This window comes from Cyprinodon variegatus, unplaced genomic scaffold (assembly GCF_000732505.1).
Source record: "Cyprinodon variegatus isolate N-32 unplaced genomic scaffold, C_variegatus-1.0 Scaffold454, whole genome shotgun sequence".
Classification (NCBI taxonomy): Eukaryota; Metazoa; Chordata; class Actinopteri; order Cyprinodontiformes; family Cyprinodontidae; genus Cyprinodon; species Cyprinodon variegatus.
The window spans coordinates 685,324-701,059 of record NW_015150907.1 but is presented as its reverse complement, the minus strand read 5'-3'; the positions used below and the strand labels follow the sequence as shown (position 1 = coordinate 701,059).

Here is a 15,736-nt window from a genome sequence, read left to right as displayed (position 1 = left end):
ACCTGAGAAATACTCTACGCCCCAACGCCGCTGTCTGTGTGCCGATGGGTCAATGTTTTGGCCAGATTATTCTGTCAAGCTACAGTAAGCAGATCTGACCATCCAAGTAGATCTGGTAACCACAGTAGCACAAACACATGGTTGTGCCCACACTTCTGCAGATACTTCTTTGCTGCTATTAGGCAGCTTCTAATTCCTATCAATGGATTGGGCATCGAAATTAGGAATTGAACATAGAAAAAAACCCTGAATGATTTTGGAAGAAATGAAAGGATAGAACTGGTTCTGATCGGTTATTGAATCTCTAACACTAGTTCTCAGCAGTTGATTTTACCAGAGTTCTCTATCATCAAATTACTTGTTTGTTTTTTTTCTGACCAAGGACACATTAAAAAGTTCTAGGATACCAACCCCCAGGAACTATAACTGTCCAAGCCTGTTTGATATGTTGATCAGTCTAAGACCTTCTGGAAAAGATCCATGGAATACTACACCCTTTAAGACAGTAACAGGAACATATTTCCACAGAGACCACTGGCCCACGGGGAGGCTTAATGCAAGTGTCTGAGTGTGTGTGATTATGAGTCTGAATATTGTTATGCAATTTGATCTATAAGTAAAGACCACTGTTGCTTATATTAATTACCCTCATTTAATCTACAAAAAAAATTATTTATGTTTTAACTGTGTTATTTGCGTGCTATATGTAACTCATTAAGAGTACGTTGTCTCTTATTTTATTTAAAACGTATGCAAAAGAAATGAAAGGATAGAACCATTTTTGATCAATTATTTTTTATTTACCGTATGTTTTTATCTTTTTAACCCTATTTTATATATATATATATATATATATATATATATATATATATATATATATATATATATATATATATATATATATATAAAAATAAGACCACTTAAAAGAGAGTTTTAAGCTAATGAAATATGCTTGACAAATATTCTTTAAGGGTTCTTTTTATCTTGAGGTGTTATGTCAAAAAAATGTAGTTTTTTTGTATGTTTCTCTTCCCCAGGTCATTAGCGAGCTTGCTTTAAAACTGCTCCACCATGTTGGTGGCAGTCTAAATTTATGGAGCAACTTTACTGTGCTAAAATCTTGATGACTTTCTACTATTGATTAATTTATATCTGTACCAGAGAATATTGAAAAAGAATATGTATCTATCGTTATGTAACCCTGTTCATAAGCACACTTAAGTTGGGAATTTTTTGAATTACGTAAAAAAAAGTGAATCCTACTCTAAAATCCTAAAATCCAAATAAATCTATAAAGAAGAGTGGGATAATACTTCTGTATTGGAACGTAAGGCCGTTAAGCCAGGGTCTCATTGAATGTGGTGCAAATATGAACGCTGTATGGAACCCAAATCAGTAAAATCAACGAGACCTCTCATATAAACCACGATGCTGTCCCATTGTAGTTACTTAGGCTGTGAGGCAGAATAGAAGCCAAACATGGAAATGTCGGGCACCATAGGGGAATGAATTTTGGAAAAAAAAATCAGCCTATAACCTTATGCTAACTTGACAAGTGAAAAAAGGCCAAAACAGAAACACCAGGAAAAAGATGAGCTATTGGAGGATAATAAAGGGACTTTATGCACACAGAGAATGAATGAATTTTGTCTAGAAATAAATCCACTTCCACTACTTTTCTCTTGAGTACAATTTCTGGAGCCAAAGTCACAGATTGGTTGGTCAGGTTGTAGCTCTCTGTGTTACTCCTCATTTACACAGACTCCTACTGTACATCTGTGTCTTCTTTCTGTCACAGATATAATTTTTTCTAGTCAGTCTGGTAATTCCTACCTATTGTGCTTCGTCCACCAGATATATCGAGCTTTGATGGATGACGGAGCAAAATACTTCAATATGCAAAACCAGAGGAACAACACACAAAGTAAGACAAGGAGAGAGTAAAGCGGATCCCACATATTCTTAAAATAACACTTGTACACAAATGTAAAGAGAAATTTAGTTAAGAACAGCTCTCCAGACAATTTCATTTTTTAAAGTACAGCCTTGAAAAACAGTAAAAAAAATACTTAAAAACAGTAATATAAACATGACTACATGTTTACAGTTCTAACATTTCAGGTTTTTTTATATTAAAATATAATAAAATACAATAAATAACCCATTTTACAAAACATTGAGCAGTCTAATGGCAGTGGGGAAGAAACTGTTATGGAATCTGCTGGACCTTCACAGGATGCTTCAAAGTCTCTTCCCAGAGGGCATCAGGGAGAACAGTCCATGTTTGGAGTGTGCATCATGATGCAGGGATGGGTCCTATCCCCACTGAGTGAGGAATCCCGCATGGCAACTTTTTGTGGTGGACTACAGAGCAGACACATTACTTAGCGGGTATAAACGTAGTTCAGCGATTTTATTTATTTATTTATTTATTACTTTTGCTCATAAAGTACACTTTGAGATGAGCTATGAAGTGCACCATAAATTTTAAGTATTATCATCCATTTTTTCCTTATAATTATCCTTACCAACATCTCAATGACTTTAAACCTCATTTTTCCGTAAAAGCTACTTTAAAATTAGTTGTAGAACAGGCAGTCTGCTCATTTTAAATGGCAAAACCAAATTGGTATGCAAGTCTTAATCAATCTTTGTAGATTAACCCCCACACACCACTTATTGCAGGCAGTGCAATCACTCCCATTGCAAATAAAAAATAAAACTTTAATAGGCTGAATAACTTTTAATTATTAACAGTCTTTGAGTAAAAGTTATATGTGTTGCATATGGGCTTAGGGATAGCTCAAGATTTTAGCACAGTGTGTATGTATGTAGCAAAAATAGCATGAGAACACCTAAAAGCCCTAATAAACCTTTGAGTCTGCAGTCTTATTTCAGCACCATGGACAGTGTCCACCACCACTGACTGGGGAATGTAATGTTGTACTCTTTTTAGATATATGTCAATTCAAAACATACAGTTATTGTACAATGAATATTATCTGCAGTAGATAAATGCCCATCTACAGATAAGAGTGATTAAGATGTACACTTTCTATAACTCAGGACTGTCTGACTATTGTGGTAAAATGTTAAATTGGCATTTTTTTGGAGCTTTGTTGATATACTTGTCTGCTCTGCCGCCGGCTGGGGAAATCCTTCAGAGAAGCGCAGACCGCATCTTTCACTGGGACAATCCGTGAAGCATCGCTTTCGTCTTGCCATCTGGAAGAATGAAACTGTGCTCTCCACCGAGTAACTACTCGATCTCAGACCGTCTGTCAGCTTTACCGACCTGTTACCAACAGACAAGATTAAACAACATTGAATGGAAGGTGGCTGTAACATAATGTGCTGTAACAGTGTACTCCTGGCTTGGTTATTTTATTGCCTTATATGCAGCTGTTGTGAACATCAAATCATTTCTGGCTTCGGGTGATTTTCCCACCCATCACAGCCCAGATGTTTGTTCTCCTGTGGTTGTGATCATGTAGGCCAAAGAACCCAGAGAGACACCAACCATAATCTATTGCTGATGAATTCCAGAGCCTTCCATCAGTAAGCTAAGCCAACATTATGGCTGTGGAACACATTTAGGGTGCAGGATCCCTTCCTGAAAGCTTTGAAGGGTGGAACTTGTGTGTGTGTGAATGTATGGGGGGGTTGTGGTGATTTTTTAGCCCTTTTTCAGCTATATTGGAACAGAAATTTATATTTCTAACTATCTCTGTTCAATAAATCAAGTAGCCTGCAAGTGTACTTGTAAACTATAATTAAACAAAAGTCTGAAAAAGTAGTGGATTAACACCCGCATACTGTATGCAATGATGAATTTCATTTACTCCTTAATCACGCACAGAGAGCAACATAGATCTTTTTCTTGACCATTCCAACCAATCCTTAAACATTGATTTCCAAATGGAACCCATTTCTCTTTCATCTGAAAAGACTCTCTTTCAAGTACTTTTTAGATCAGAAAAGATGCTTCTTCTACATCCTATATAAGTCTCTCTAATTGACTTGAATCTATTACCCGATTAAAGTTGCAGTTATCAATGTTGTTTTTGAAGCCTTTTTTTCTTCCACTTAACTTTTCATGTTTGGATTGAGTGGAAGCCAGTTTCTTTAGAGATGGCTTTTTAGTGGCTTACCTTTTTGAGCCAATTACCATCTGCTGGACATCCTTAAAGTCTGCACTCTCCAAATCATGATCATATCATGTTGAACAGAATTAATGTTTTAGGGAACCCCCAAGAGATTTGAGAATTAATATAAATGAATATCAAGTGAGACTTACATGTAAAGTTTTTAGCCAACCTGTGCAGTAGTAAATTGTTTGGAGTAAAAAGAGGCTTTTCTGGTGAAACTACAATGCATTCATTAGGGAATGCTGCTTAAGGATGCGCATAAATGTATGGCGACTGTTTTTTTTTTTCTTCCATTCTCCGAAACTGTAAGTATGTAAGAGTAGGCAAAGTGGAAAAGGACGCAAAAGAGAAGAAGTCAGTGAGAAACAGATCATTTCACTGCAAAAGAGAGAAAGAGGTGGGGGTTATTGGGGGGGTGGCAGAGAGAGAGGAAGGGAGAGATAGAGAGGGAGACAGCGGGGCGCGCATGTCCAGTTCTTCAATGCAGCCTGTGCTCCCAGCTCGCCAATCATTCCAGCGAGTTTCCCCACTCTCTTATTCTCCCCCCGCGTATTTACATGTGCGCCGGACTCACAGCTCTCTCCTTAGCGGACACTGCAGGGGAAGAGAAGGGATTTATTTCAACATGGAATATGAATACTAACTGAGGGGAATTTAAAAAAAAAACAAAAAAAAAAAACGAGGGAAAGCACCCTTTCCCATCTTCTGAGGCGTTTTTATCTCTTGCGCATCTTTCCCCCTTTCTAAATGTCTCTCAACAGTTTCTGAAGGGATTCGAGGAAAGGAACAAAACAAAAGATGAGGATTATTCTTTTTTCTTGGCACTTTCTTGGGGTGTATTCCGCCCTTTATTGGGGGCTGGCGACAGGGGCTTTCCCCAGCTCAGTGCAGATAGGTGAGTTGGAGGTTTACTGATTTTTACGCACGGCAGAGGCACTAGACCTGACACAATATACCGCACATTAATGGTTGTTAAGCGGCAAGTAGTCCCTATGCATGAAAAAATGACTGCGCTAAAAACCCCTGGCGCTGTTAAACACAACAAATAGCTCAATAAGGTGTATTAGAAGAAAGGAAAACTAAAGAAACATTTTCCCTATCGCATTTCCCACAAATTCCCAATTACAATCCCTGTTGTGACTCACGTTATGGATATATGAGCACAAAGTATTTCACTATAATTAAAAAGCTGCTCTTGCCTCATTAATGTTTCAGTGAGCTTAGTTCCTTTTCCACACTTGTTCACTGTTTAGATACTGCAGCATTCCTGCTCTAGGTCGCTTTCTTCCTTTCCCTTTTCCGTCTCCCCTGTTAGGACGGTATGAACCTTTTCCAAGCCCTCCTAAGAAATCAGAAATAAAGTTCACTGCCGCTGGAGCATCAGTTTAGCTCCGTTACTTGGGAACCTCTAATATATATGGAATGATTTTTTTCTGCGCCTCTGCTCCACTCACTGCATTGTGTGTGAGGGATTGGTGGGGTGGAGGGGGTAAACAGTGAGGTCCTGTAATGAGATTCAGCTCCTTGACTCTGTCTCCTTGCAGCTGCCAATAAACTTAATGCACTAAATATTCACTGGTTGCCCTGTGCCTAAACATACCCACAAATGCACTGATTTTCATGCATCTGTGCATTCCTGTAAAGATGCAAAATGTGATTTCTTTGCGTTCCAGTATAACAAAAGCATAGTAGAAAAGAAAACAATATGAATTTTTTTTTCTTCCCTCCCCTCCATCATACAGTCCTCTGTAAATGCACAAATTGCCTGTAGATACAAGATGTTCTACTGGCACTTAAGTTCATCAGAGAAGGAACATACATGGAGATACAGTGATATTTAAAAGGGGGGGAATTTATTATTCCCCCTTAAGAGTGTTTCCATCAGTGTGAAGGCAAAACTACTGTATCAAAGATCAGGAGTAAAATTTTCTCTCTACAAGATAAAAAGCAGAACACACGGATAAAGATGGAGAAAATAGTCTTGTGGAATTTGTTGTTTAATCGTGAAGAACTGACACAGTTTCAGCATTACTTTCACTTCTGTTGTTCGTATGAATAGTTTATTGTGAGGTTTGCATGTTACCCAACCACTATGCTTTTTAAAACTACTTCACTCTAAAGCTTTTATTCTGATTCTGAGCCCAGCTACAGTTAAGAAATCTAGCTCTCAGTCTGAATTCTCTATACTTGCCTGTTCTGTTGGTGGGTATATTAACAAGAACTTTCAATGTGAGTAATATAAGCATCATTAAGAGATTAATAGAGTTTTAGTTAACACTCCTGCCTTCATTGCCTTCTTCTGTCGCTGCCACTTTTCGCCCAGCCTACACATTTACAGTATGTCAGTCTGCCAATATTTTCTATCTCAGTTTTGTGTTTTTTCTTTTGAAACTTGGAGGAGTAATGTGGAAATAGTTTGGAAGATTATTTAAAGAATTGAATCATGAAGTGGGGGTCCAGTGGCATAGTGTCTGGTGCACTGTTGCTTTGCACCATATGATTCAAGATTCCCAATACATGAGTTTTTTTTTTGTTTTTTGTTTTTTAGGACACTCCAACTCCCCTTTTCAGTTTAAAAAAGATACATTTCAAGTTAGTCAAGAGTGTACCTCAACCTCCCACCATTATGAACTTACTGTGATTCAGAGCAAGCAGAATATAAATGAAATAAAACAAAAGTATGATGACTCCCCAAAAATATTAGTTGTTAATTTATTCCCTAAAGATTAATCAAGTTTGCATTAAAATGATTCATATAGGACCCTGGATTTTCATTGTGCAGAATAATAATAATAATTTGTTTTAAAAAAGATAAATAAATAATTACTCTATTTAACAAGGAAAGAGCCATTGTGAAAACCCTAGTTACAAGAGAAATGCAGTTCTCCACACAAATTCCTGTCCAGAAACATCAATGAAAAAATGGCTTTTCTAAAAATACAATGAAACTGGATATCTAGAAGATCTAGAATGAGACACATCTCACCTTCTATACACATTATTGAATTCATAACACAGGACTTAGGTAAAGCATAAAAACATAAGGTTGTCTGTGGAAAAAAAAATGAAACAGTCAAAAAATACATGTTTTTTAACTAAAAAGAAATGAAAATTTAAAACATATCATCATTGTATGCTAAATCATGTCTTGATTTAGCATACATCCCCACCCCCTCAAATAATCATGTCCCTTTTTCATAGTTTATAAAAATCATGGATTTGCAAAAACACAAGTCATTCCTGGAAGTATTTTCTTAGTCACCTTTTAATATGCTGACTGTGCTTTTTCTGTCTTAACATTACAAATGTGTCTTATGGAATACCAAGCATATTTTCGGTATCTAAATAAATGGAACTGATTGTAGCAGTTTGCTGTGTCAGATTACTGTTGTTAATATCTTATCAGGCTAAGGTAATAGAAGCTGCCCCTCTTTGGTCAGAACATGTTATTTGAGAGTGCCCTGAAAGGATTACATGACCCCTTATTTCTACCAGAGGTATACCCTACCACACTTTAATGCTGTGCTTTCTGTGATTTATTTTTATTTTATGAACTAGCAGTCTTTTTTACAGTGTTTTCTCATTCTTCTTGTTAAAATGTTAACTGAAAATGAGGTGCTCAAATGCCCTAGATGATCTTTTTCTTCTTTTAACTAATGCCTTCTGATCTGGTTATCCTTTCTGACTCATTAGACTTCCCTCTTAGCTTTTTTTAAATCTCTTTTCTTCCTCTCCTTTTTTCTGTGTGTGTCTCTCTCGGATTTCATCAATGAAACAAGGAGTTTGAGCATCCACAAGCGTGTTTGTATTCATGCCTGTGTGTTAGACAGAGTTTGAGAATGTGTGGAAAGACAGATTGCCTTTTATAACAAAGCTAATGAAGAAATTGGCCTTCTTTTTTCTCTCCCCCCCTCTGTTTTTCTCCACCCTTCCCATCCATCGTCCCTCCTTCTCCCTGCATCACCCTGTCTCACCATGCTCCAACCTGACCCCTGTCTGCCCCACAATAACTCACTTCCCCTCCATCCCATCTTATCCCTCCTCTTCCCGGGTTTCACTTTTCCCTCCTCTGTCTAGGTGGACTGTTTATTAGGAATACAGATCAGGAGTACACAGCTTTCCGGCTAGCTATCTTCCTTCACAACACCAGCCCTAATGCTACGGAAGCTCCCTTTAACCTGGTCCCACACGTTGACAATATAGAGACCGCCAATAGCTTTGCAGTGACCAATGCATGTAAGTACACTATCTGTATGTACAGCGATTTGCAAAAATATTGAAAAGCTGTGTCAAGATAGAAATTGGCCTATTTAAACTTTAGAAGTGGGTAACATTGAATAAATTAAGCCTCTTGATTATAAAACCTAGTCAAGACATAAACCAAAATACTTCAGGTGGAACTGCAGCAAAAGGTGGCCTTACAACCTCGTCTGTCCAGTCTTAATGTGTCATGGGCTTGAGCTTATCATATCCTTGTCGGTTCAGTTAGGAGAAACTGGCTTGTGTGTAACAGCTACTGCTGTTTTGAGATGTTGATTTTAGATTTCACAGAGATCAGTTTTATAATGAGGCTGGTGTACCAAGGTAATACTCTTTGCTTAATTTTTTTAGTACTTAAATCTACTTCATTTGGATTATACCTTCGCCTTGTAAAACTACTAGTGTGGTTTTTCAAAACCACCCCAAGTTATAGCCATAACCACTCTGAAATAAAAATGATGACTGGATTTAAAATATCTTCTTTTTTCCTGAAAGAGAATCACTTGGAAGTCTTGTCTTTTCTGATCTGTTGAGGGATGACAGCTAATCTTTTACCATCCCTGTATGTTCTCTTGCAGTTAAGATCTAAGTCTTTACGCTTCACCTCAAGCTTTCAAGAGATTCTGTGATGCTTGTGCTTAAAAAGAAGAATTAACAATGCAACTTAGGCAGCCTACTGCTGTTAGTTCAGAGGTGCTCATAATTTTGAAACTGTAAAAAATATACTTAATGAAGATAATCAAAGATATATAATTTCACTGTGTTCAAGATACAGGTCTGAAGCAAATCAATGTTTTACTTGGAATTGCTTTGCCTGACTATGTGTATTGCTTTTTGTTTTTATTTTTATTCAAGTTTTGTTACTGTCAAAGATTGACTAACATGCAGAGGTTAATAGGAGATAGCTGTTACCTTTGGCATGTTTCTACAGCTGTTGGTCTAGGGAGCAAAAGGTGTATGTGTGTCACACTTTGCACAAGATGTTTTAATATTTCATATGAACTGCTGCCTTAATGAAAGATTGGATGGTCTTTTACTGGCTGTTTAATCATATAGTAGATGTGTACCATCTTGCAATATGATGACAAGACATGCAAGTCAACCTAAGTTCTCAGCTTATCCAGCATTAAATGGTTACTAAGACTTGAAAATATTAGCTCATACTATAACCAAACTGATTCTGCAGTGGTGCTCTAAACAACATTTGTTAAAATAGACCTTTTTGTTTTTAACATGCAAAGAACTGGCCAACTTTAAAATTCGAATGTATGACACATAATGGTAAAAAAGCATACATAATAAACTAGAATGAAAAATAGAAGAAGATATAATGACACAGTAATGGATTATGAGTTACTAAACTGCCCTCTTTAGTAAATAATTGACAAATTCTAAAGCAGCTACAAGCTTACCAGGTGGCTATTCTTTTTAGTGCCTGTTCAATAAGGCGTTTCATGTTGAAGTACATGTCTTTTTGATGAAGAACACAAAATGTACTGTGTGCTACCCTCTCCCATTATGTTCTTTCATCATTTTAATGGTCTGTCCTTTTTTTATCATACTTAATTCATTTTAATTTAGTTTAGTTTATTTATATAGCTGCAATTGACGGTACATGTTGTTTCAAGGCACTTTACAGACACAATTTAATTAAATCACACAGATAGCTTGGTTAAAAGTTTTCTGTCTAAGGAAACCCAGCTAAATGCATTTCATCATTGTCTTTGTAGGATTCACTCCTCCTGGTTAAGCATATGGAGGGGAAAAAACTCCCTTTTCACAGAAAAACACCTCTAGTCAAACCAGGCTCAATGTGAGCAGCCGCCTTCTGCCAAAGCTGATTGGGGGTTCAAAAACACATAAGTCACACAGAACCACTGCTTCAAAAATACTTTCTATGTTAGAGAAAGCATTAATAAAATAGCTTTATAAGTGGCTCTGTCTGGGAAAGAATCAGTTAAGTATATGAGCATTGAGAAGCTTTTCATGTCTTAAAAGGTTGATAGAGAGCACATATAGTTAGTTGCAGTAAAAATTAGGAAACAAAGAAGCTGATATGCTGATAAAAAAGCAGAGCGGACATGAAGTTAGAAGACAGAGCATGTATACTATACACAATTAAAAAAGAACTCTAAATCACTGATTTTAGGGATACCTTCTATGTGATAGTAAAGTGAAATTAATGGCAATAATAGCTGCTTCAGCAACACATATTTTGAGAATGAAAAAGAGCATATAAATTAACTCACATTAAAAGTTTACCCAATGTATAGAGAGGATTAACCAATGAAAGGCAAAGTGTCATTTGTAGGAGAATACAATATTTGCAGCAGCAGCAGCAGCAGTCCAGCTGATGCCACCTCCAGGACAGTGTTAGAACTGCACAGAACGTCAGGCCAGAAGAGGCACGAATTAAAGTTAAAAACTGAAATACAAAAAATTATTCAAATTTACTGAGTAGTAGAATATTGTAAAAGAATGACGCATAATGTTCATTATATCCTCCAATGGTCTAACGCTATAGCAGACAATATACATACAGGCATGGCACAGGATAAACTTAGCCACTCTAAGCAGTCTTAATCAAAATGGAGTTTTAACTCTAGTTGGAGAAAAAAAATAAATTTAATCCTGTTGAATACGGGATTCAAGAAAATAGTTGAAAAATATCATCAAGATATCTTATTTAATTATCACGGGCATATTTTATGCCATTAAGAGAGCATTGACTTAGCATACTTTTTTCTAAGACCCAGATTTAAAGATGACAACTTCTTTCCTGTCTGATTTCGACGGCTGTCAATCCTGTGTTGTTGGCTTTTTCTTGGGCTGATCTATCTACCTGACTGGCTAAATTAATCTCAATAGACATATATAGCTTAGTAATGTCAGCATTACATAGGAAATTTATACAAAGCGGTTTTATAATTTTACCCCTTGGAAGCATCTATATTGAATGGGAATAACTGTATATATTTCTTCATCTTGATGAAGCTCAAATAAAAAATACAAGGTAGTTAACTATGTCTCTCAGAGAGACACCTGGCCCCCCCTTGAATGGAAAGTGTTCATTTTTTTAGACTTTTGTTTTTTACACTGGCATGGCCAACTGTTTATTGTCCCTATCTTTGATCTGTCAATCACACAATTCAACCAATCCAGACAAAAAGCAAAGGCAACTTAATAGCCAACTACACATAGACGGGGCGGGTCGTTGAGGTAGCTGTGATCACCGTAGCATGTGAGACATGAGTATGCGGGCTGTTTTCAAAAGTGCTAATGGAACAAACAACAGGGAGATAAGTTAGAAGCTAAGACCTTAAGTCAACAATTGTGAAACTTGGAGAGTTAGCTGCATTAACAAGAGGTTAGTAGTGTAACTCTTCTGGATGGAAGAAACGTGACATTACAGTAACAACAACGGCGTTGATGGTATCTACTTTTACCTCGCTCTCTGTTCTCTCACAATGGAGGGAGCAGCCAGAAATTTTACTCAAGTACGAGTAGTCAAGTTTTATCATATGATGTAAAATTAGTCCTTAAAAAAACAAAACTCCTTTTTTAAAAATGTTTCTCAAGTAAATGTAATGGCACTATGAGACCTTGTCGATTTAGCCAGTGTATAGTGACGTACAAAAAATTTGGCAAAAACGATGTCGTATGTTGGATAATTTATGGGTAAGTTTTGTGTAGGTTAGGAGCCCACTGAAGTATGCTAGCACACATTGAAATTTGGCAAATACAAGCATGCCAGCGAATGCTCATATGTGGGCCATAAGTCACAGGTAAGTTATGGGATTGTTGACACATGATGATTGTAAATTACTCACAAGTCGTGGTGTCTAGCTTATCTAAAACCGATGAGTAACTTGTAGGGCTGGGTATTTTCGCCAAAGTCCTGAAATGATTTGATTTTGATTCATACAGTTCTAAATCGATTCATTCCGATTCAATCTGTTTTTACAATAATGAAAGTGTCAACTGTGTTTCAAAATACTCATTTATTTTGTGTTTTCCTGTCACATTAAACATAAAGTGCAAACTTGTAAATCAGACAGTTTAAACTTGAGATGTGAACAAAACTGTCTCAAAAGTGCAAACTTGTTTGTGAAAAGTGAAAAAGTGAAGCCTCACTCGAGCAAGCAGACGTGACACAGCAGACATTCATGAGCTGCATTATTTTCAATGCACAAACCATATTTGCAGCGTTGTCTGTAACAACTAGAGTGTTTTTCCTGGTCAGCACCCATTTGTTACTGTCTTCAGTCAACCTATTGGGTATATTTGCAGCTGTGTGGCTTGAAGTAATCTTGAGTGCATCTTTCCTGCTTATTTGAATGTGAACGTCATGCGGTTCACTCTAAAATGAATCGATCTCATTCCTTAGACATCGATTTTGCAAAAATTTAAATGAATCGATTCAAAATCGATTAAATCGATTTTTTTACCCATCCCTATTAACTTGTGCATATCTTATCCACTATGACCAACATGTTTCTAGCTTATGGCTGCTGTATAATGGCGTATTGGCAGTGTATTGGTATAAAAGGCGGTTTACTGGATGAAACCGTCCAGACTTCATGGTTCCGCAGGAGATGGAGGATTTGGCAAGGCTGAGACAAGAATACATACAAGCTGTTCTCCAACATAATCATGATCTCATCAATTTGACTCTGTTCAGTTGTAGGGTGAGCGAGAAGGTGAGTGTGATCGATCCTCCCTGCGATTATGCCCATAACCTTGACCAACAAACTTCCTAGCAGACATGACGCTGAATCTGCTGAGACTGCAAACCCTCTGTCTTTCTTTCTTTTTCTTTTTTTTGGCAGCAGTAAAAAGCAGCTAGGTTAATACTGCTACTGCGAAGATTAGAGAAATGTTCTTGTGCCTTTTATGCAGGCCAGGCGCCTCCAGGGTGCACTGCCCCCCTCAGGGTACTGGCTTGTGCATCATTTCATGGGCATTATGCTGCCGTGAGTTATGCATAAATTAGGCTGTAGTTGGACTTACGTTCTGGACTCTACACTCAAAATTGACAAAATACATAGAAAGTTCAGCGTATGCCAGCGTTTTAAAAGATTCTGGGACATCGCCATTTGGTGCTAAATCTTCATGGTGTGACAGCTCCATAAATAAATAAATGTAACTAGTTACAACCCCCTTCTGTTTTTTCATGTAATAATCCTGAATTGTTTTCCCGATGGAAGTGGGACAAACAACCCGTAGCTGCTGGAAAAACAGTGCATTACCTCAGCCTGACATCAGTGTTCAATGTATGAATTTTGGCTGATTTTCAACTTTTAAGTGAATAGAATTAATGCAGCATTACACAGTTTGTTTTGACATTTTTTTTTAAATTTTTTTTTTATTTTGATGCTTTATTGATAGATTTTATTCTCTAAGCACTGTGGGAGTAGTCATAGAGCCACTGTTAACCCAGAGACAAAAAAAGGTTTGTTGTATCTGGTTCTGACTCAATGCAATATTATAAGGTCATATTTCTATTTACATTATTTATAAGAAAGTATTGTTCCTTAAGTATCTAAAGTTTTTAGAGCATCATCTAAAATACATTAGAAAATTCATTATTTCTGGAGAGAAGATTGGTCTCCAGTGAGCTGCAAGCCACACATACAATAATATATATCATACATCATGACAGTGTAATGCAATTTCCTTGTTTGTTTGTCTTGTACCGCCTACATCATAGAATTAGATAAATTAAAAGATTACTTAACCTATACTTATTAAAACAATTAATAGTCATCTAACACCTCTCACCCACAGACAAAGAATCCTATTCTGTTTCTGTATGCATAAGCTGGATGATTGTGAAGGAACCTTGATGAATAAACATCAGGTGGGTGTCTCATAATGCACCAGGAAGTGTGTGAATTCATGAGTAATGAATAAAGTGGTGCACTCATGGGAAAGGGGCACTAATTTCTGAGTGCATAAAAGAATCCAGCATGAGTTTTACAGTCTGTGTGCGTGAACTGAAGCCTGACTGACTGAGATATGTTACAGCGGGCACCAGAGACCCCTTTTTCTCTCTTTGTAGCCTTACCCCTGTTTCTGCTACTTACATTTTAATCCCAATGACCTACTTGTAGTTCTGTTAAAACTGCTTAGTTTCACATAGGAAAACGCAATATGATCAAATGCATGTGTATTATATTTAGAATGGATTCATTTAACATAATAAAAGAGACATAGTAAATAATAGACCCCTGAGAAGAATGATTTTACAGTAAATTTAGTTTTAATGATCAGTGACAAATACAGAACCTATTTTTGATACTTGGTGAAATACAGTACAAGCTTTTGGACAGATAGTTAAGAATAACATTTAACAATGAATTTATACTAATAACTGTCAAAGTCTAGATTAGGCTTTTATTTCTCAAATACCAATCGAGGTAATTTAAATTTAGACACTCTTTCAGCTGGAGTTTATGCTTTAAATGCCTAAGGTGATGTTTCTACATGGTTTAGGATGAGGGTTGTGTTGACATTTTTCACCAGCAGAAGCATATCATTGAAGCATATAATGTTAAGCTTTATAGGCAAAAAGAGTAAATAGATACAAAACAATCAAAAAATTATCAAAATATGCATCTAACTCAAAAGCACAATTGACAAACAGTGAGAATTTTGAGACTATAGCAAAGTCAAAGCTATGCAGGAATCTGGCTTTCATGTTATTTTCACCTTGGGCATGAATAAATGTACCTATTGCCCGTTGGCAAAGACAGATGGCCTTACTGTCTTTGAGCATGACAAGACTGTTGAGCTGCACAGTAAAACCCCTGCACTAATACTGATGATCTCTTTGGGCCAAAACTACTAGAAAACCTCTGTCAATGTTTGATTTAAAGAACAAAAAAGGATTTTAAAAAGCCAATTCTCCTGCTGTACTGATTTATGTCTTTATCAAGAAAGCATCACACACAGGACCATGAAAGGTGAAGGAAAAATGTATAATCCGCTAAAAAATATAAATTCTTTAACATCACCAGGAGATTCCACTGAAAACAATAGAAATGTTGGTTTTATAGTAGGTCCATTAGACAGATCTTGTATGAGGAGATTTTGCAGCAGGTCCTCTTATCTAAGGGGTTATGTGCTGTACTGACTGGGACATTAAACATAACTTAACAGTTCACAACACCCTTACAAAAGAACTTCTAGGAAAATCAAATCGTTTGTACTTTGTCCATTTTCTACTAATTTAATAGCCTGGGTGCCATTCCGAACTTAGTCCCGCCCACAACGTTTGAGGTCGGGAAGTGCGGTCTGGCATTGCTCAACAGTAGCGCGAGTATGCT

General features: G+C 36.8%; 1 protein-coding gene across 7 annotated transcripts in view; it reads left to right on the top strand.

Moving 5' to 3' along the window:
- The first annotated feature begins 4,789 nt into the window (after positions 1-4,789).
- The window catches only part of gria4 (glutamate receptor, ionotropic, AMPA 4), a 170,630-nt gene continuing 159,683 nt past the window's right edge, over positions 4,790-15,736 (top strand). For all 7 annotated transcript variants that reach the window (XM_015389329.1, XM_015389328.1, XM_015389330.1 and 4 more), the window contains exons 1-2: positions 4,790-5,043; positions 8,226-8,384. In XM_015389329.1, coding sequence (XP_015244815.1) covers positions 4,947-5,043; positions 8,226-8,384 — 256 coding nt within the window. In that variant the 5' untranslated portion in view covers positions 4,790-4,946. The remainder of the gene's footprint in view (positions 5,044-8,225; positions 8,385-15,736) is intronic.